Source organism: Lissotriton vulgaris, chromosome 9 (assembly GCF_964263255.1).
Source record: "Lissotriton vulgaris chromosome 9, aLisVul1.2, whole genome shotgun sequence".
In the NCBI taxonomy this organism is placed as follows: domain Eukaryota; kingdom Metazoa; phylum Chordata; class Amphibia; order Caudata; family Salamandridae; genus Lissotriton; species Lissotriton vulgaris.
Window position 1 is genome coordinate 232,671,187 of NC_141697.1, and position 23,593 is coordinate 232,694,779.

General features: G+C 47.2%; 1 protein-coding gene across 1 annotated transcript in view; it reads right to left on the reverse strand.

The window, feature by feature from the left end:
- Positions 1-265: 265 nt before the first annotated feature.
- Positions 266-23,593, reverse strand: part of BMF (Bcl2 modifying factor) — a 183,470-nt gene continuing 160,142 nt past the window's right edge. Inside the window, exon 4 of the mRNA XM_086937369.1 lies at positions 266-1,008. Within this exon, the coding sequence (XP_086793495.1) occupies positions 937-1,008 (72 nt within the window). The 3' untranslated portion in view covers positions 266-936. The remainder of the gene's footprint in view (positions 1,009-23,593) is intronic.

Below are 23,593 nucleotides of genomic sequence, written 5' to 3' on the forward strand. Positions count from 1 at the left end.
AAATGATCTGAATAGATCAGGTACATACATTGTCATTTTCGCCCAAGAAATGAAGCTGCTCACTTCAGATAGGGCTAAATATATTTTATATTGGCAATTGATTGTAAGAGGTTTGCAGTACTTGTGTATACAAATGTAGAACTTAATATGTGATATGAAGCACGTAGCCCATCCAGGCTGACCATTTCAGTACAAATTCTTAACACGTAGATCGCATGTTGCGCTAAACTGTTGTATAGGCCAGCTGAGAAATGCATGTGCAAACTAAATTGAGTTTTTTATTCCACTATCACTAGAATGGCATGCTAAACAAAAATACAACCAGCAAGAAATGGCAGACTGAGAATGCATCTTCTTGTTCAACAATGAGAAGCTCTAAATAGTGCAAGAAAAGTCCCAGCAGGAACGAACAAAGACATATAAGCTGCTTTGCCCGTGCTCAACAGTAAACTATAATGCAAATGTTCACCGCAATGTACTTCCTGGCAATGCTGCTATGCTTTAGGTTAAGTTACATTGCCACTTATATAAAAAACTGATAAAGAGCAGTGTCATTGTTATACTAGACCCTATGAAAAGGCCAAATGTGTTTCACTACCCTATAACACTCAACAAAATCAGAGCTGGTCAGTTGTCCAAGTAGTCCATGTGTGCAACCTGTGTTGCATTGTCCAGTTAGACCATCATCTAAAATACTTTACCACAGAGATCATGGTTCAATTACTTTCTTGTACAGTGTTTGACCAGTGTCCCCGACCATTAAGAAGGAGATTTTTTTTAAACAGTAAACATACACAAAACAAAGAGTCTCAACAGCCGTCCAGCGGCGGATTGCTCTTGAACCCGTGTTCATTTTCTGTCAGTGCTCCCTGTAGACCGGATGTACCAGGTTCAATTGTCGTGGCTCCCTCTATGACCTTTGTTCTTTCTAATATCCTATGCATTCATGGCGAGGTTTCTGAAGAAGAGGAAGATCTGCCACCAAATTTGATTCCTGTTTTGTTGCACCTGTAAAGAAAAAAGAAATGTTTTCAATATTAAAAGAAATATTTCAGAAAGAGAATTTTATTATTATTCTTGTAAAGCTGTTCCCAAGAGTTTGTCATTATGTTAGCCACCGTCGCTTACCATAAAAGTGTTCTTGTACTAATGTACATAGTATAATTTTAAGTAATGCAGCAGTGCAAACAGAAATCTACATTCTTGCACATAAAAACAAATACTACAGGTGTTATTCTCACATGTTCCTGGATAGTTTATTAAGTTACATCACCTGCAAGATAATCCTATTATTATATGTTGATAACAAGTTATCCTTAATTAAACATTTTTATATGAATTACTTAAGTAATGCAAATGTACTGGATTCACAACACCAAAACACTTTGGATTGGAACATATGGCAAAGTCTGAGCAACGAACACACAAATGGTGAAGTATAGTAATGGGGATTATATAAAAGAAGAATATCACTTAAAAAGTTCACGTTTGTAAATGCAGGGAACATTACTTAAAAATAGAAAACCTCTTTCTCCCCTATAAGTCCAAAAGTGGACTCGGACAATTTTCACAAGTAACTATAAAAAGGAATGCTTTTGCCAACAGTTTCCTCACATATGACCTAATAAAATGCCCAAAGGTAGACTAAAACAGGTGTTTATAATGAGGAAAAACAGGAGAAAATATGTGCTTTTCTGAGACTTGCCAAACCTGCTTTGTAATCTTCTCCTTTGAGGGTGTACACCATATCACCAATAACTTTGTCTTAATTAAGTCAGAACAGTTTAAGCATGAGTAATTCACACTTGCAACTGTTCCTTCTGTTTCCATTTAAGACTAAGCATGAGTAATTCACACCTTCAACTGTCCCTTATATTTCCTTGTAAGACTAAGCAGACTGTTCAGATGTGAAAATTGCTCATCAATAGTCTGCTCTTCTTGACAGCAGTGTAAACAAAGCTAACTCCCAAGAAGGTTATCAGTCCAGATGTTATCCTGCCTCACTCTGTGGTGCACCAATAAGAGCAAAGAAAGCCACTTTCTTTAAAGCCTGTCAAATCTTTTGGTTTAACACAGAGCAGGGAATCCACAATCTTAAAGGAATAAAGCACAGTTCCCAATACAAGGTATGTGTTCACTGTAGTGACTCCAAAAAGGAGTTTTCGCTGCCTCAGTAACACAGGACACTGATTCCAGACATTTATGTGTGGCTTACTAAGAACGTTTCTGACATTGATCAAATATAAAAGCACGCAATGCAAAATTTTCACTGCTTACATTTTTTCATTTTGTTCTTTTTCTATAATCAGTTCATTTGCTAACAATTGTCTGCCGCAGTTAGCCCCATACAAACTTTTTTTTACTTACATAAATTATTAAACACTTCTTTTGGAACAATATACAAATCTTTTTTTCCATCAGGATATATTTGAAGTTACTTATATTGAATTAGGAATGACAAATGATGTGTGCTCAGCCGATTCCACAAACTGAGTATGTCTGTTAATTTTGCAATCCTTGTAATTTAGCCTTCTACAGTACTCAGGATACATCTGAAGTTCATTTTGATTTGATACTGGTTGAAAGAGATTTTACTGTACCTCCCTGGCATCATGTCCTATGAAGCGCAAGGGCAAATCCCACAATAATATAAAGTGAAAATAAAATTAACTCATCATAATTAGCACTGCCCAGCTCAACTGAGTTCCTTCTAGATCAGGAGTCTCCAATGGGTAACTCAGGAGCTACTGGTGGGTTACCAGTACTCTGGAAGGGACTCTGAATCGCAATCCAGCACAGTACACAATACATAGAGTCTAGCTACAGCAAAAGGGCAGCACTACACATCTCTAGACTCCTGCAGTGGCAGTAGCCAAAGCAATGGCAGCGAAACACGCTTACACACAAACACATAATGTGACCGCCTGTGGAACTTGCACCATGGCAACTGTTTTTACTTTCAATTTAGCAAAGTCTTAAGGAGAAATGTCACTTTTCAAGCTACGTTCTATAAGGCATGTGAAAAAGAAAAGATATTCTTGGAGTGTTTTTACCCAAAATCAAAAGGGCACATTTGATAGAAATATATGTATTTTGAGAAAGTAATAAGCTAATATTTCAAAGCAAGAGTTTAGAAAATCCAAAATATATTAAAATCCGATAATTCATGGTGTCTTTAGGAGATTTATGGCTCAAGGTATTTCCTTTGAGTCAGCTGGCATTTGCTTTGTTGGCTGTTTCTTAATAAGGCATGTGGGGGTTATAAGAATAAATTGTTTCTGGAAATTGCTATTGATAGCATTGTAATATTTGGTGTTCTAGCAGAATATCAACTTTGAAATATCATCCTGATAAAATATTCTATCCAGAAAATCAACAACTACAACATCATAAAGGTAAGTAAAGCACATTTTTATTCTCTACCATTCCTGTAAGAAATTGGATTATTGGTTGACTGGGGTGTGAGTCCTGGTCAAGCAGCAATCACAATCCTTGTCAGGTAAGGCACAAGCAAACCCCAAATTAATCCGTGCTCACCCGGTGGTAGCTTGGCACAGAACATTCAGGCCTAACTCAGAGGCAGTGTGTAAATTATTTCTGCAACACAGTGAAAACAAAATTCCAAATTGTAGAGGTGGAGTTATTGAATTTCAAAGTTTTTAGTGAAAATAGCTACAAAAAGCACAATGCGCCAACTATGGATATCTGGTTGCGCCGACCCGCAAAAGTCATAAGTTCAGACCGGCCGCGATGGAGCACGGGCGGGCTGCAAAAACCCTGTTATGCCTGCTGAACAAAGTACCTCAAATTCTGGTTGCAGAGCATTGCGAGGATCCGCGTCCAAGATGCGTCGCACAGCCGAAGCAATGCATTGGTTCTGGGAAGTGGCAGGGCTGCAGTGCGAGGCCTTGTTGCTTCCCCGTCGAGGATCCCGTTGACAGGGCTTGCGATGTGAAGTCTGGTGTTGGTGAAGCAACGCAGAGCATCGATTCCGAGGAGCTGCAATGCTTGATGTGGAGTCCGACGTCATTGTCAAGGCTGCCGTATACAAGAGATGTGAGGGCCTGTGTCATGGAAGCGCCACGACATTGGGGTAATGAGTCCATACCGAGGACTGCAACAGGTAAATATAAGCAGTAGTAGTGATGCATCCGTTCTGAGCGGGAATGCTCTACTGCGCAGAGGAGATGCATTGGTTCTGCCCCGGGATGCCCTGTTCAGCAGAGAAGATGTGTCAACTCAGCTGGCAAGCACCTTTGGCCCATATCCAAGGGACCAGGACTGGGGTTCCACCACTTGGCAGGGTAGACCTCAGGCCAGCAGAGACCAGATGCAGGAGCAAGGTTGTTGGAAGCTGGATATGTCCCTTAGTCTTCAGAACAGGAGGACAGACAACTAGCCCTTGTAATCACTCTGGGTTCAAGAGATGCAGGCCCAGTCCTTCTCACCCAGGCCAGAGAGCAGCAAGTCAGCACAGCAGGGCTGCAGTTCATTCACAGCAGCAGTCCAGAAGAGTGACAATCCTTTAGCAGCACAACAGTCCTTCTTCCTGGCAGATTATCCACAGGCCAGAGTGAACTGAAAGATTGGTGTTTGATGTCCCCTTTTAATTCCCTGGGCCCTGATTATGGAAGTTCTAGACAGTGACTTTGAAGTGCATGGAATTCCCTAACTCCCCTGCCTTCGCTCCAAGCTGGCTGAAGTGACAATGCGGGGTTGTTAGGCCCTTTGTGTGGAGACAGAACACAGCTCATTCAAGTGTAAGGGAGGCTGGCACAACAACTCCCTCCCATCCTGCCAGTGATGGTCAACCCAATCCCACCTAAGCTCCCATTGTGTGTGGCTGTCTAGGAGGAATACACAAAGCCCAACTGCAAACTACATCCAGTCATGTGACCAAAGACAGGCTGCAGGCCCTTAAACGGCTAAGGCAAGAAAATGCCAACCTTCTAAAAGTAGCATTTTCAAGATTATAATTTAAAGTCTGACTTCCTCATAAATTAGGATTTTAAATTAGGATTCCAGAGACACCAAACATGAACCATATATCTCTTCCCATTTGGAAATTACACTTATAAAATGTAACGAGGCAACTCCAGTGTTATCCTATGGAAGAGATTAGCTTTGTAGTAATGAAAAACTAATTTGAGAATTTTTCACTACCAGGACATGCAAAACCTAAAACTACATGTCCTACTTTTTAAGTGCAATGAACCCTGCCCTCTGGGCTGCCTTGGCCTTACCTAGAGGTGACTTATATGTATTAAAAAGGAAGGTTTGGGCCTGGCAAACAGGTGTATTACTGCACACACAGGCTCGGTAATGGCAGGCCTGAGACATGTTTAAATGGCTACTTAAGTGGGGAGTACATTCAGTGCTGCAGGTCTACTAGTAGCATATAATTTACAGTCCATGGGCACATATAGTACTGCTTTACTAAGGACGTATAAGTAAATTAAATATGCCAATTGGGTATAAGTCAATATTACCATGTTTAGAGGTGAGAGCACATGTGCTTTAGCACTGGCTAGCAGTGGTAAAGTGCTAAAAGTGCTATAGTCAGCAAAAACTAGGTAAGAAAAAATGGAGGAGGAAGGCAAAAAGTTGGCATTAAGACCACCCTAAGGCTGACAGATCTAACAATTCCTAATTCCACAACTATTTATCTTCAAGCTATATACCTTCAAATTGTGTAGAATGGAGCAAAGAATATCTATTCTCACTAATATATAAGGATATTATGTAATCAGTATTCTGTATACAAAATTGTAACTGATGATATTTTACCACTTAATACTGTGATAAACATCCAGGTGGGCTACTACAATCCGGCAAGGTGTGGTCACTAGTGTCATCCTATCTGATGTGATCACTACTGTAACAGTTATCAAGTTCCTGAATAGTTATCATTCTAGAAAAGGTTGGATACCCTTGTTCTAGATCAACAGCCTCTTACATGCCCCAAAATGTGTAATCTTCTCGAAAGTGGAGCCATGTACTGTAAAACAGAGGTTTTCATGTTTACATCAGATAAACGCAGAATCTTGTTATTTTATATGGAATACTGCACAAATACGTCTATCTTTGAGTTTTATTTATTTTTACACTTATACATTGTTTAAATAGAATATCCACCATTTATGCACTCAATATAAAGTGCACCAGTATTACAAGGTTACAAACCCTTGTAAAGTTAATAACATATCAACAATACCGCAAAGAAATGCCAACTTAGAGACCTGCAAGGACCATGCTCAGTAAATCATTCTACATTAACATTTCGGGACAAACAAAGAAATAAGCCAGTGTTCAGGCACTTTTGCTCTTACATTTGCCTGGGGCTTCTGTTCTACATTCTACCCATATTACTCATTTCTAATAGGAAAACATAATTTTTGCTAGGATAATGAAGGATAATTAATTAGTTGCTGGCCAGTTATTTCCATCTCATTGACCAGTGTTCAAGTTCTGGGAAATCTACCCCATACTTCTACAAACTGTATAATTCATTCGTCAATTTTGTAAATGATTTTCTTGTAAGAGGCTATATTTAACTTGTCACTTCACCAGGTCTGTTGAGTCCACAAATGTTCCGTTGACAAGTGGCATACCCTTGCCATCATCAGTGCCGTGCAATACTACCTTCTAACATGGGAAGGCAGAGTTGGGTTATCCGAGCTATTGTGCAAGAATGGTAATTTTGCAGTCAAGGGGAACAAGTCTAAAATAGTGAGGCAGTCTCTGCTTTACACTGCTGAATATGATAGAAGAACACCAGTAAGAAATGAAGTAAAAACACAAGCTTTTTAAGAAGGCTTGTCAGATTCCCTTTGAATAACAAAAGTCAAAATGTATAGCTGCCTAACTGGACACATATTCAGGTGTTTTATAATGTAGTAGATGAACAGATTCAGGAAGTCAAAGTATTTTCAATTACTTATGGAGTTCATATTGCAAATGGAAAAAAGGAAAAACCTATTTGAGATCATCAGGAAATTGACTTTCTCGCCTTTGACACTGTCATGCTCCCAGACGCAAGTCCTCAGAGGAAACGGAAATCAATTGAGGTCAGGTCCCAAGAGCATGACTGCAATCTACTATAAGCAGGATGTAATGTTCTTCCATGGGAGGTCACACAGCATTTGCAAAAAATCACCTGTGTCCTGAACATAGGACAGAAGGCTCTTGATGACCGGATTAATAAACATAATCCACATATTTGGACACATTTTCCAGACAACAGCCACTGGCAGGTGATTGGGCGCCCACCGGTGTAACTGGATGATCTTTGCTTTAAAACTGTTATTCCTCCTGACTCAGGAGGTCCTGATCTCTCCACTGTTGCAATTTAGAGTATACTTGAGGCCATGAGCCTTCCATAACTTGTTTGGCCACTCTGCAGAAGCAAGTGGCTTCATTATGTTGATTATATGCCTCTGCCATATATGCCTCTTTACCCAATTGCACTATATTGCCCCCTTTATCGGATTTCATCACAAGACAATTTGTTTTCAATTGCAATTTATTGACTAAATCAAATTATTCTTTCTCTAGTCTCTCACTTTGAGATCGCTTCATGCTTACACTACACAGAGTTATAAGTTCATCGACTACTCGATCACTGAATATATCAATAGAGTCAAGAGCCATGACAGGTATGAATTTTGACTTGGGCCAGAAATTCGTAAGGGCATCCCCATATGTTTCTAGCCCTTTCTCATCAATCAGTCTCTCTTCATTAATGTTTTCCTGCATGCCCTCATTAACTATTTCAAGTTTTCTTAGTTCCAACATTAAATTCAAGTCATCAACTTACAGATCACTGATGCCATTCTCTCAACCTAACCCACTTCCTTCTTTCTTGCGTATGTTTTTTGGCTGGGTTAGAAAAAAGTTATTTAATTTAATGGATCTTATCAACTTGTCTCTGCGAATCTGTACATAGTACATATTGCATTTCTGGCAAAAAGAGAGTCGCTAACTAACCTAAATGTTGGCAGGACAATCTTGCCTGAATTTAACATGGGAAAAATACCCAATAAATACAGAGACGTGGATTTTGATGTAGTGAGCACATAAATCAGCATGTTATGCCCCATTTTCAAACAAAACTCAGTAAAGGCAAAGGTTAGGGCACCTGATGATGATTATATTTCTAAAGAGCAACTAATACCCTGGGGTGTGTAGGCGCTGCCTTTGATAGGTAATTTCATGTGAACTACTAAACAATCGGCTAAGCTGAAAACAACCATGTTTTAAGGCCCTTCCTGACAAATTCTGAACAACCTGGTTTCAGAATTTATTGGGTGCAATAATTGTTGCATCCGACACGAGGGCACTTCACAAAATGATTTAGCTATAGACCTAATCAAAAACACCTGTGTGGCTCTCAATTAGTAAACCGCCCTATATAAGCTACTCCTCCTTTAACGGTTTCCCAATGCTCTTCCATCCAATCCTATTTGTCTTTGCTTCTCCACTTCAGTTCCCATGCGGTTGTTCCCATCCTGTTCTTTTCCCACTCCTGTTGTTTTCCCATCTTGGTTAGTATTTGGTGATTGTTCATTTGGGATTTTCTGTGCAAGAACCACTGCCTCAAGAGTGGGTTGTTATTCATGTTTTGCATCTTTGCCCTATTACCTTAATCTTTAGGGATTCTTACCTAATCCCCTTGTGTGTTTTCAGCTCCACACGTCCTGTGTGGGACTGTGGTCAGGTCCTTTTTCCCCACATCCTGACAAACTCCATTCCCTAAAAGGTCCTGTTTTGAAACTGGGTCAACTCTGTTTCCCATTCTGTCCTGTGCCTAGACCTGCTATCCATGTATCTATCTCTCTTGCTAAATACATCTACTCTCCTCCTCTGAAAAACCCTCCCTAATGCACGGTACCTACCATCTCAAATACAATCATGAATTCCTCTTCTGGGACGTTGCGGGCTCTCCCACCAAGCTAGTCATTTACGACTGATCTATGGGATGGGGATGCAACTTGCAACACAGATAAGCTCTCTTTTTTCCTGGATTCACTCTATCTTTAACAGACAAAAAATGCATTTCTTTGCTGTGTGCTGTGCATCAAGGAACTTGAATATCATCCAATCAATGCCCTTCTTGTTGCCCGCGCCATGTGTCCCCTTACTCCGTTGTGACTGATAAGTGAACTGTAAGATGCTGTGGTCTGACAGCCAGGATGGTATTAGTTTGATTTCAGCTGTCTCCTGGTGGGCGTATTCAAGTACATGACAGGCATGCCTCTCCATGAAGCATAACTGGTTGAATCGTTGGTCAGAGGCAGCGGAGCCTGCAATCAGTCATTACCTTAGACTCCTCCATATAGCACAATAAAGTTAATAGAATGGGGATAACAAATTAGTCAACGAAACCAGTCACCATGTTCACTTTCTGGGTCCTATTAACACTCCATTGTAAACTGGTACTCCAGTAAGTATGTTTCAATTGAAGTGAATAAAACTGCAACTCTCAGACAGAATACATTTGTTAGGTGAAATGTTTAGCACTACAACACAGCTCGCCTGGTGATATTTGAGTGATCTGGCAACCACGACACAGTAGGTACGTGGAAAACAAATCTGCCCTGAATCTAGTAAAGTCAGAGGTTTGGAAGTAGATGACACCAATGTATTGCCCCTTTAGTAAACAAGCAGCACAGCACTGCCTCGCCAGGTGTAACAGATTTTTAGTGCCATAACTATGGAGTCAAAAACTTTTTTAATCTTTAGAACCAGAAAGAAAAATAGGTCTGGCAGATGATACACACGCCCCGTGTTTTACGACCCTTAAGAAAGCCAATTAAATATACCAGCACAAATAGCTTGCTTCTCTACTCACAGGTTCCAGGATGTGATTTTCCACCGATACTGCTTGCTCCAGATATGAGCACAACAACAAGTGATAAAAGAAGCATGTAGAATTGGTCTCAAGTGACTTTAAGGAATGAGGTTGCATCTGTGTTGTACACTTAGGGTTACTCATGGAGAAGTGTGTGTTTGCACTGCTTTTCCTTTTTTGTTTGAATCATTGAGGTGTTTTCATCCAAAGTTGGACAGATAAGAGTGCCTTGATTAATTGAATATTTTGTTACGGTCAGCACTTTCTTAACAGCAAGTTGGAAGTTTAAGAGAGAAAGGTCCCTAAATCTGAGAAGCAACTGGTGAATAGAGAACATAGTTCTTTGATTTGACTCAGAATATTCAGTGCTTAATAAGCAGAAATTATATTTTGCTGTGTGATTTCTATCGCCAGACTTATGTATCATATGAAATATGTGGTTCATAATGAGGAACGTTTTTAATCTATTGGGTAGTATAATGAGTTATGATCTTCTGTTGCTCAGCATAACGCAGGACTTTATTACAAGCCTTTCACCTAGTGCAACACAAGATAGTGTTTGTTAAACTATGACGGAAAGTCATTTTCCTCACAGATCTCTGGGCAGGTGAGCATTAGAGTACTCACCCACTCACAAAAAAACACCATCAGCAATTCAGAATAACACGACAAATGAATTAATGTGTACCTCAAACAAGAGGCGAGCAAACATTGGAACTGGTATATGTAATGCTCTCTTTTTATGTCGTACCTAGGCAGTACGCATACGCTGCCTGCAAGACCTACTGTAATCAATGTTGGGTGTGCAATCCCATAATTAGTTCACTCCTGCTGTCAGTCTTCTTTGATGGCTCCTCATTGGATGGTGCTCCCGATACATCACTTCCTTTTTTCAATCAAGAGCACCAGCCGTGTACAGTTTCCTTACACTGTACATGTTCATTGGTTCATTTGGGGACTACTTCAACAAAACAAACCTATTCATGTTGAAGCTTCGGAATGGCTTCATCTTTAACAATGGGGATCCCGACAATGTGACAACCCCTTGCCCATTAATTAACCTGTCTCACTTTACTGCACAGTTTAGAAACTATCCCAGCTGCAGGGTGGTTAGGAGAGGGGCACTAGGAGAATAGGCTGGAAAATGCTGCCAATAAAGGTGACTTTTGCCACACCACCTCTTGTGACTTCTTGTATTGTGTAGGCTATTAACATAATTGTAGGCTTTCAGGCCGTTTCAGAGGAGCAATGCTCTGTTCGGCATATTTCCCCATTAACTCTCGGCAGACTTTTTTTTGTCATTAGCTGTTACGGTGATGCAGTGAACTGCCTCATCTCAAATAGCTGCAAACACATTTCTCAAATAAAGGCAATGTAGCCATCTATGTAATGCCAACATGGATGTCAGATGAATGCACGTCATCCCACGCTGCCTCGTGCTCTGCTCATTGGAACCACCGTCAGCTCTTCATTACAATGAATGGTGTCTGATTCCACAAGCCAATCACAACAGAGCCACCATCCTGCCACGGTGTTATCCTGCAGATGACAATGTTGGCCATTAAGAATAACAGTCCACAACCCGTTACTTCCTGCCTCAGATTGCATTTAAACTATCTTCCTAACGGTACACATGTGCTGCTTTAAATCGTCTGTCACAGTAAGTACCCAGTAATCCTGCAAGAACATGGAGACTGACAGCAGGTAAATTGCTTGTTAGGAGTTCTGTATTTCAGTTCACAGCATATTCCAAGCATGTTGTGTGGAAAGCTCTCCACAACAGCTGCTTTCATTGCTAAGTATTTGTAACGAAATTGTCAATAAAGCTCCAGGCCCCTTCATATTTTTGGCTGGAACTGTCCATCTTGCGCTATGCAGACTGGCAGGGTGAGTTTTATTTATGTTCTCTTAGGAGTAGATCCTGTAATAGTGATTGTCTCCAGAGACCATTTAGAATGATTCACAACAGTGTTTGGGACAAAAGGATGCAGAATTTCATTGATGGATAGGACTGGCGGTTTACTGCTTTAAAACATCATATGCCGTCAGGGGAGGAAAGCAGCGCTCTATTAAACAGCGCTTTCTTGACAGACAGTGGCCCCTCTCTGCTTGTACGCAGACGGTTTACCCCATCGCATTAAAGCTATGCAAGCATTAAACAAGCGTTTGAAATGCAAAAGGTCTTGCATTTGGAGAGTTTGAGCTATTGGCATTGTAAATGACAATGCCTTTTAATTATCTGTTTCGAAAATCTGCAAGCAGTGCGTACACACACACTTTGTACTTATAGTCATTCCTGAGACGCAAGGCTAGCAGTAACTGCAGCTCTTTTACTGCCAGCCTTGCTTCTTGTAAGCAAGGACTATAAGTACAAACTGCATGTTTACGGACCGCTTGCAGGTTTTCAAAACACATAATTAAAAGTCATTGTTATTTACAGTACCAATAGCTCAAACTCTCGCAAATGCGAGACCTACTGCATTGCAAATGCTTGTTAATACTTAGTTGTTTAAAGCAGATCCTTGAGCCTTAGAACGTTTGTGGAATTTCCTATTCATGCCTCAGTACCTTTCTTTGCACTTTGTAGGCATTATCGGGTTGATTTTTTCAACGTAATTTATTTGGTCATTATGATCAAATTCTAAATGTTGTAATAAACACTGAGCGTTAACAATACATTTACTATACAAGAGCTATGCTATATTTTACTTCTAACAGGCAGCCACAAGTGCAATTACCTTGCAGACAACAGGGTCATGATTGAATGGTGCAGCAGAAGCAGTAGCACCGGGACCAAACATTGTTAGAACTCCTCTAAACACATAATATTGCCATAGGAGAATACTAAACAGGCAGTCACAATTGCAGTTACCTTGCAGTTAAAAGGGACTTGATTTGAATGGCACAGCAGGTGCAGTGGCACCGGGGCCATAAGCTATAGGGACCCCACTAAACCCAGATTATTGGTGACATATAAACTAAACAGGCAACCACAAGTGAAGTTACCTTGCAGACAACAGGGTCTTGATTGGAATGGTGCAGCAGCACCGGGCCCAAAAGTTGCCAGAACTCCTCTAAACACATAATATTGCTATATTTGACTATTAAACAGACAGGCATATCTGCAGTTACCTTGCAGTTAAAAGGGACTTGATTCGAATGGTGCAGCAGGCGCAGGGGCCAAAATCTCTAGGGACCCTACTAAACCCAGATTATTGCTTAATTTTTACTACTAAACAAGACAGTCACAAGTACATTTATCTAACAGGCAATAGGGTAATGATTTGAATGGTGCAGTAAGTACAGTAGCACCAGGACCAAAAGCTCTAGACATCCCACTAAACACCTAATATTGCTATATTTTACTACTAAACAGGCAGTCACAAGTGCAGTTACCTGACAACAGGGTTTGAGTTGTGCAGCAGTTGCAGTACCAATCGGGCCCAAAAGTTGTCAGAACTCCTCTAAACACAAATATTGCTATATTTAACTACTAAATAAGCAATCACAAGTACAGTTACCTTGCAGGCACTAGGGTCATAATTTCAATGGTGCAGCAGGTGCAGTGACAACGGGGCCTAAAGCTCTAAGAACCCCTCTAAACACTAAATATTGCAATATTTTACTACTAAACAGGCAGTCACAAGCGCAGTTACCTTACAGGCAATAGGGTCATGAGTTTAATGGTGCAGCAGGTGCAGTGGCACGGGGGCCAAAGGTTGTCAGAAGTCCTCTAAACACATAATATTGCTATTACATCAATTCATTCTATTAGTTCCCTCTTTCATTTCATTTTTCAAAATGTTGCTATTACTTACCAGCACTATACCACTAGTAACAACACAATAGTTTGCCTTTTTGTACATAAACAAGTCATAACACTTTAACAGACCTTCTGTAACTTATATTATACAACTACTCAGCAAGCTACAACTTACAATCAAAAACAGCTTATTATTAATCACATATGCGAAACCTAATGCATTTACTAATGCTTGTTTCTCTAGTTAGCGAGTCCTTCCAGTCCTGGTTCTACAAAGTGTGGAAGCCATAGAATGAATTGAAAGTGAGTTTCATCTGCTGGCTGGAATATTGGAAAGTGCATGATGGAATTACAGGGACATATTGTGGCTTCAAGAGGCAGCAAAAACTGATGGATAGAAGTGCTGGAGAGCAAGCTTCTTGTTCACTGGAATTTCCTTAGGGAAGCATGCCATCCCATCACCTTACAGTTCATTCAATCTAACCACATGAAAAGAAGTCTTGGTTACACCCAGTTCAGCCTGAACTACTATGCTACACCCTATCAAGCTTATCGCCCCAAAATAGAAGCGTTAAAGGTAGCCAACTGTCAATAAATGCTATTTTTCACCTGGATTTTTTACCTCTACCAATGCGGGTGAGTAAAGTCTCATTTATTTCCCATGAGCAATTTGACATAACCTGAACCTACCCTTAGGAAACCTTATAAATAACATGTTTATTATTACAGGAGCACCTGAAGGATGAGGTGAAGCGCATAAGACAGAACAGTCTGTGAATAGTCAAGCTGGGACATGATTACAGTAACCAGAATGTGACAAGTGCGAAAATTGCAAAATGTCATTGGAACTGTGCCAGGTGGCATTCTGAAGAGCTGATATGCACAATGTTAATTTCAGACAGAGGGATATGAAGGGTTTTGACATTATGAACCTAAGTCTTAAGGGTGTAAAGTAAAAAAATAAAAAAGTACCTACAATTGCAATCCTCCCCTTCACTGTACCACGTCCTGGTGGACACTGACGCTTGAAAATTCTCTGTCACAAACTAATTACTACCAATTTATCTTTCTGATTAAGCACCTCCCGACAATCTAGCTGTTTGTGCTTACACTGAAACAATACAGTGAAAATCACCTTTCTCCCTGCAGTTCTCCGAATAATAATTTCTTTAGTATGGTATGGTTTGTTGATTTAAATTGCGGCACAGTCATGCCTGCTCCAGGCCACACCACTCCATTCACAAGAACAGTGTGAATAGAAAGCCTCTGAATTAAAAGGAAAAATATGCAACCACACATGACAATGTATGTTTGAAATAAATAATAATAATAATAATAATAGTCAAGGGGCTAGACCGAAGGATTATAGAGTGCTACATTATTTACAAAAATATAAAATACGATTAACACAAATACAATCATATTAGGATGCACGTTTTGCAAGCTTATAGTGTACTACTTCACTAACCAGTTCTAATGATAATTTAGCCTTATCAAGTGTGTTAGGTAATTTTAATTTCCTTTTCTGAAACTTCTCAGCATGGATCCACCGGAAATTAAATTAAATCAGTTGTCCAATCACACCCAAAACCAACATACCATAACTTTAATAACTTCCAATATGCCTCGATAACACAATGCACACATTAAACCAAGATTTCTCTTAAGACGATACTATATTGTTAACGTATAACAAGCATTATGGTCAGACTAAGGGTGTATTCATTTTTCTTTTCATCATGCCTGTCATGGTTTAGGTTAATAAAAAGGTAGATCTAACTACTCCAACAAGAATATTAATTATTAGGTGAAAGAAATAAGTGGTGTAGTAAATTACACATTGTTGCATGATGTCCCCCAGATAGTTGTCCTATTTTGCAGGCTTTAGAGCTCCATGCATTTTACCCCTGCTAACCAGTAGTTAAGTGCTGTGCTCCCCTTTCACCATGGGTAAATTAGGGAACTCCACACAACAGCAGCAACTGGGCGAGGACTTCAGCCCCCAGGCAGCACGGGGAGCGGCCGCAGCGCGTCATCGTTTTCAGGCCAGGAGGCGCTTATTTTCAGCACAGGAGCCCCACACAGCAGCACACTCCTAATTGACATATTTCACTTGCATACAAGTCCCTAACATATGGTTCAAAGTGTATTCAAGGCCAGGAAGTTAAATGCCATTAGTGAACTGCATCACCTACTGTGTCATCCAATACAGTGGCAGTGCAAACATGGCTTCAGGCCTCCCATTGTAGCCTGACTGTAGCAATGTAAAAACTGCAATTCGGGGGGCGTGGCTACGGTGGCGATGTGAGCAGACGTGTCTCACTTGAGCTCCGTCACCCCGCTGCTTTAATCCGCCTGTTTCAGCGTAGATTTCGGGGGGTAATCACTCCGGGGGACCCCCACACATCACGGTCCCTGCTGATGTCCCTCATTGACGGAGAGACGCGGCCGTGAAAGCTCCTGCGGCCACACCGCCAGCCGGCGGGATTTCCACCAACGGTCGCGGACCGCCATCTTGCCCTGAGGCTACTGCTGTGGTGTCGAGGCGAGCCCCTGGAGAGAGGACCGGCGCTGCGGCCCAGAAGGGACACCGGAACACTCCTGGCCTCACCTGCGGCCGTGCGGGGACAGCGGACCCAGTCTGTCGCCGGCGGAGCCGCGCCGGAGCTGCTGAAGCCGGACTGCCGGGCTGTCACCAGCGGGAGGCACTGCGGCGGCCCGGACGCCGCTCCTACCTGAGCCCCCGGCCTCGGCGGGAAAACCAGGCCCAGACCTGTGGGATTGCCGGCGGCCCCCGAGTCCTGGTCGGGACTCCATCGCCCCTCGCTGGGCCCAAACGGTGAGCTGCAGCGCGCTGGCCCCCTCCCCGCCTGGCATCTCCCGAAGGGGCCCGACTCTTGCTCTTCCCGCCACTTCCCACCTCTGGAGGCGGGCCGACCCCCACACACCGACGATCCCGGCCTGAGCGCCCCCAGCCGCCCTGGACACATGGACTGCGGCCTGGCGCGCTGCTGACCGCGGTGCATTGGCGGCCCCTGAGCCTTGGTGGGCCCCAACCCTGCAGCAACCGACCCCTGGCCACCTTGCCACCGAGACCTAATCCGCTGGAGCCGGACTGCCGGGCTGTCACCAGCGGGAGGCACTGCGGCGGCCCGGACGCCGCTCCTACCTGAGCCCCCGGCCTCGGCGGGAAATCCAGGCCCAGACCTGTGGGATTGCCGGCGGCCCCCGAGTCCTGGTCGGGACTCCATCGCCCCTCGCTGGGCCCAAACGGTGAGCTGCAGCGCGCTGGCCCCCTCCCCGCCTGACATCTACCGAAGGGGCCTGACACTTGCTCTTCCCGCCACTTCCCACCTCTGGAGGCGGGCTGACCCCCACACACCGACGATCCCGGCCTGAGCGCCCCCAGCCGCCCTGGACACATGGACTGCGGCCTGGCGCGCTGCTGACCGCGGTGCATTGGCGACCCCTGAGCCTTGGTGGGCCCCAACCTTGCAGCAACCGACCCCTGGCCACCTTGTCACCGAGACCCGACCCTACCACGCCTGACGGACCCCGGACTGGGTGACCCTGCTGTGCTTGCGCGGGGACCCCAGGGATCTCTGCTGCCTGTTGCCCCTTGACACTGGACTCCCCGCCGCTGGGAGGCAGGGACCCTCCTGGACACTCCTTGCCGGCTGCGGTGGGACCGGCTGGGCACGACGCTGGGAGGAGGCCCTGATCTGGGCGGCGCCGGGGTACTGAGCCACACCACGAGACTGCGAGAGGCCGCCCGAACTGCTGTGGCCCATCTACAGTCCTCACCTCTCCGCCGCCTCCCCTGCCTCCGTGCTGCCTCATCTTCTTGGGTGCGCTGCCCGCCCTAGCTCCGGCGGCCCCTCCACGGCCTGGTCTTCCCCTGTTTGAGTGCGGCCCACGTGGACCATGACCCGCGGCAAGGGGAGTAAACCGGACCCCGCACCCACGACGACCAGAGGGGCGTCAGTAGCCTCTATGTGGGGTAAGGCGGGCGCGCCATCACCCTCCGGTGGGCCCTCGGCATCGTCAGGGGGGAAGCCCCCACCGCCACCCGACTCCCCACCGGTGACGCAGGCCTTCATGACCTCCTTTATGGCCGATCTGAAAACTGAAATTGGGTCCCTCAGGACGGAGGTCCACACCTGCGTCAAAGAAATGCGCAAGGAAGTCACCGACCTTGGCGATCGCGTCGACGGTCTGGAAAGAACAGTCGACTCCCGCACGGAGGACCTGGAACAGATCTGGCGGAGAGTGGCGACCCTCGAGGAACAACATATCCAGCTCCAGATCAAGCAGGAAGACTTGGAAAACAGGGGACGCCGCAACAACCTCCGCATACGGGGTGTGCCACTCGGAGAAGAGGGGACTAATACCATGGCCTATGTGGCCCTACTCTTGCAGGCGGTGTGGGGCGAAGAGGACGCCCCCCCACCGCGCCTGGACCGCGCACACCGTGTCTTCGGAGCGGGGGGAAAAGCGGGTCTCCTGCCCGACATCGTCACCAGGCTCCACTACTTCACCGAGAAGGAGGCCATCTTGAAGGCGGCTAGGGATAACCCGGATCTGAGATACGAAGGCCACAAGATCCAGATCTTCCAGGACCTGGCCCCCACCACACTCCACAGACGGCGAGTCTTCCGCCCGATCACAGAGAAGCTCCGGACCCTCAACATCTCTTACCAGTGGGGGCATCCCTTTGCACTTATCTTCAGATGGGAAGGCAAGCGCAGGTCACTTAGATCCTATCGAGAGGCGGCACAACTACTGGACATGCCGGAGTCACCAGATCACAGCCCGACGCGTCCTCCCCGCTCGGAGAAGGCTCCTCCACGCTCTGAATGGTCCACTGTGCGCAGACGTCGGCGGTCCCCTCCGGTGGACGCACTCTCTACCTCGCAAACTAAGCAGGACATCATTGCCCACATCCGCTCCCTCGAAGGCGACCGCGAGGAGCGAGCCTCCCAGCCCCCTGCTTCAGGATCTGAGGGTGGGGATCGCCCCTCGACTCCGACTGACCACTGAACGTTGCCACTGTGACTCCAGCTGCCCCATACACACGCTCGCCTTCTAGGCACCTCAGCGTGTCTCTCTGCCCCACGATGGCCTACCCCCACTGTTCGTGGAAAAGACGACACCCTTTGCCTCCCTCAGGCCATGGTCTTCACCGCAGAGCCCCTGCGCCCCACTGGCGCCTGAACGGACCGAGTGGCCCTGCAGCCTGGCACACCCCCGGACTACCTCTGGGCAGCGGGGTGGACGGGCTCTGAGACGATTTGATTCTACTCTACTTGCCCAGATCTCCGCTTCCTCCCTTTGTCCTGTAGGAAGTGACATTCCTGGATTCATCCAAACCCTCGGGTAGAGGATGTCCGATACCTGGGACATTGTATGCTGGCCCTGTTGGCCTGTTTTGGTTCGATCTCTTTTTTGTGCCTTTCTTCTTTTTTCTCACCTTTCTCTTCCTACTTCACTTTTATACTACCCCTCTCGCGCCTGCGGTGGGGTGGAGGGGTGGGTTCTGCGGGGGCTGCCGCGCTGGAGGCGAGAAGCGGCTGCCGCTGTATTGTCTACGGGAGGGCCTGCTACACTGGGTTATGCGCGACTCCATTCCCCCTTAGTGCTATGACAGCGAACGTCCCTACACCCTTGAAAGTCCTCTCTCTCAACGTCAAAGGGCTCAATTCCCCCAACAAGCGGCAGCAGGTATGGCGCTACCTCCTACACCACGCCCCTGACATTATCCTCCTACAGGAGACGCACCTTCTCAGAGGCGACACCAAACGCATGGCCCACCCTAGATACCCCACACAGTTCTGGGCATCCTCTGACACCAAGACAGCGGGGGTGGCAATCCTATGCAGGGCAGGCATTAGGCGGGGATCCGTGAAACCTTTCAAAAGTGCTGACGGGCGCTTCCTCCGGGCCACGGTACAGCTGGGCCGTGCGCAGTTCACACTTGGGTGTGTCTATGCTCCCAACCAGTCGCAGGACAAATACCTCCAGACACTCCTGCGGGAGCAGTTCCCATCGGGCGATAGTAATGTGATCCTGGGCGGCGATTTCAATCTTGTCTGGGACCCCGAGCTAGATCGGGCGGGAGCCCCTTTTACTGGAGCGGGAGCAATGTCTTCCACTCTTAAAACACAGCTAAGGGACCTGGGACTTGTGGATGTGTGGCGCTACCACAATCCGGAGACCCGAGACTACTCCTTCTACTCACATTCTCATAGGACATACTCCCGAATCGACTATCTTTTCGCCTCCCTTGAGATGGCCCGAGACTCTTTAGCTGCTGCTATCTCCGACATCTCCCTGTCGGACCACGCTCACGTGGAGCTCTTGCTGCAGGACCCCTTGTCCCGAGCCGTTCGTGAACGCCGATGGACGCTCCCCCCGAGGATCCTTCGGGACCCGGACGACGTCGCCAGCATCCGTGACGCCATAGACTCGTATTTCGCCGTTAACGACACCCCTGAACTGCCGTTTCACACGGTCTGGGACGCCTTCAAGGCCACCATTCGGGGTCACATCACCTCCCTGGCGGCGGCACGGAGGAGGGAGGAGTCCAAGATGGAAACCGACCTGGCTAGCGACATCAAGCTTGCGGAGGCCCGGGACCGGACTTCCCCCTCGCGGGCGTCAAAGAGAGCTCTAGCTAACCTACGGGGGCAACTCCGCACCCTGCGCACCAACAAGGCGGAACACTCCCTGCTAGCACTCAAGCAACGGTATTACGAGGGTGGGGACAAGGTTGGCCGACTACTGGCCGGCAGGCTGCGGGCACGTACCGCTAGGGCCCACATCGCCAACGTCAAGCAGCAGGACGGCACTTGCGCCACTACCGAGAAGGCCAAGCAGGCCGCTTTTGTTGCTTACTACTCCTCCCTATATGCCGAGGAGCCCACCTCCCCGGAGGCCCGAGAGGCCGTCCTCACAGACTACGGGGGGTCTACCCTGTCCCCGGCGTGTGCGGCCTCGCTGGAGAGCCCCCTGCAGGAGGAGGAAATAACGGAGGCTGTTAAGGATCTCCCCGTGGGGAAAACCCCGGGGCCAGACGGCCTGCCGTTGGCCTTCTATCGCCTGTTCCTGACCCAGCTCCGCCCGCATCTGTTGCGACTATACAGCTCCTTTTCTGACACCGTCGGCCCCTCCCCTGACATGGGTCTGGCGGAAATAGCCCTGATCCCCAAGCCTGGGAAAGACCCGGACCTATGCGCCTCCTACCGCCCCATCGCCCTCCTTAACACTGATCTCAAGATTTACACCAAGGTTTTGGCCAAACGACTTGACCCACACATGCCGGGTCTGGTGAATCCGGACCAGGTGGGGTTTATCCGAGACCGCCAGGGAGCCGACAATGTCCGCAGGCTGGCGCACTTGGTGGGAAAGGTGCACCATTGGAAAATACCGGCTTGTCTCCTCTCGCTGGACGCAGAAAAAGCCTTCGACCGGATCGATTGGACCTTCCTGCGGGCGGTCCTCAAGAAACTAGGTCTTGGCCCTATCATGATCTCCAGGTGCATGGCCCCCTACCTAGGACCGCGAGCCCGAATTCGGGTCAATGGCCAATTGACATCGCCGCTTTCGGTCCACAGGGGTACGAGGCAGGGATGCCCACTGTCACCGCTCTTGTTCGCCCTTGCGGTTGAACCGCTGGCGGAGCTGATTAGGCGTACCCCTGATATTCATGGTGTCCCCCACGGAGGACGCACTAATAAGGTAGCGCTCTTCGCCGATGACCTGATCCTTACTCTCACGAACCCTCGGGTCTCCTTCCCAGCGGTGCACGATGCCCTTTCCCTGTTTGAACAGGCGTCCGGCCTTAAAATCAACCATGCCAAGTCTTGGGCGCTTAACCTTACCGTCCCCGACGAGGAAATCTCTTTCCTGCAGGGGGTCACACCCTATCGCTGGGCTGACAGCCATATTCAATACCTGGGCCTGGATCTCGCGCCCCATCTTGACTCGTGGTCCTCGAGGAATTGGGCCTCTTGCCGCAAGGAAGTCCTGGCTGACTTGCGAAAATGGAAACCCTTGATGATCTCCTGGCTGGGGCGGCTCAACGCTGTCAAGATGTCTGTCCTTCCCCGCATCCTGTATGTTTTCCAGTGCCTCCCCACCCCGATCCCAATTCACTGCATCAGAAACCTTCAACGCGACCTTACGTCCTTCATATGGGGGGGCAAAAGACCCCGGTTCTCGCAGAAAGTCCTGATGGAACCGAGAGACAGGGGCGGTCTTGCCTGCCCGAATCTCCTCCACTACTATTGGGCGTCACACCTCCGGTACGTGATCGAATGGGGTGCACGCGAAAGCGACAAGCACTGGTTCCACATGGACCGTTCGGTCACGGGGCGTACCATATGGGACCTGCCTTGGTTACCGCGGGTGGCACGTTCCAGAAGTGCATATCTTGCGGTCCCCACGAGGACGGTTCTTGAGGTATGGGACAGGGTGGCAGTGGCCAAGGGTCTCACCACGTTTCCCTCTCCGCATACTCCCATTGCGGGTAACCCACACTTCCCTCCAGCCGCCCGGACCCGAGCTTTTGAGAGCTGGACGCAAGGTGACTGCAGAGTTGCAGGAGACCTTTTCCTTGGCGGATCGCCTAAAACATGGCTAGACTGCAAGGAGGAATTTAGGCTCCCCCCCACCGCCCACTTACAATACACGCAGCTGCGCCACTGGACCTCGGGGGATGACATGTACCAAGCTGCTACTAGACCGTATACCCCCTTTGAGAAGTTGGCACGAACCCTCGGGGGACTGAAACGGCTCATCTCCCAGATCTACAACATCTTGCAACACCCCACCACCCCACCTGTACACCCCTATCAGAAACAGTGGCAGTCGGCGACAGGCGCTGACATCACGCCCTGTCAATGGACTAGGCTCTGGAACGACATCCCCAAAACCTACCGCAGCATCCCGCAAAGGGAAAACGCATACAAAATGCTGACGCAATGGTACTACACCCCCCTGCGACTCAGCAAAATGTTCCCCGCTTCCTCGCCGTTGTGTTGGAGGTGTGGCACTGCGACTGGTGACTTCGTACACATCTGGTGGTCCTGCCCTACCCTAGCTGTCTTTTGGAAGGAGGTCCTCAGTCACATCAAGAAGGTGTTGGGTTTCCCCCTCCCTGAAGAGATTTGCACACTCCTACTGGGCATCCGACCCCCCACACTTAGGGCCCTCACGCGCAGCGACTGGATCCTCACCCTTCATATGCTAGGTGCTGCCAAACAACTCATTGCCCTGTACTGGAAACGAGCAGAGGCGCCACCGATAGCATCCTGGTTCGTGCGCCTCTGGCAGGTCCTGACTATGGAACTACTCACAGCGCGGATACAATTCAGGGGGGTACGCTTCAAGGCAGTGTGGGAACCCCTAGTGCGCCTCTTGTGCTCGATTAGCTATGCCCGCCACATGCCTCCCAGGCTCCGCGCTCTGCAATTATTCGAGGACGCCCTCATCCCTGCTGACCCCAGCAGACTAGACTTCTAACCGCTACCCCCAGCGCCGCTTTGTGTTTTGCACTCCCTGTTTGTGGCCACGGGTGCGCCCCTCTACCTCCTCTTCACCTTGTCACTACTAGCTCCTTTCCTGACTTTACTTCCTTCCTACTTGCCACTCTGGCTTCCGCCCCTCTTTGGGGCAGTTAGGTCCCTGTTGGGCCTGTTGGAAATGTGACACCATTGCTATTCCTCACATACGCGCCTACCCCACACAACGACGCATTGCCAGCTTATGGCCACCTCTTGCTCTGCTCTCCCCTAAGCCACGCGGCCGGCCCCCCCCTCCGGGGGTTGTAGGCAGGGCGCTGTGTTAATGACTCCATCTCCCCTGTCTGCAGTTACCCACAGGCTCTTCTATGCGCGGCCGGCTCCGGAAAGGGGTTGTAGGCTTATCGCTGTGTTCACAATAAAAACAGATTTGAACAAAAAAAAACTGCAATTCAACCT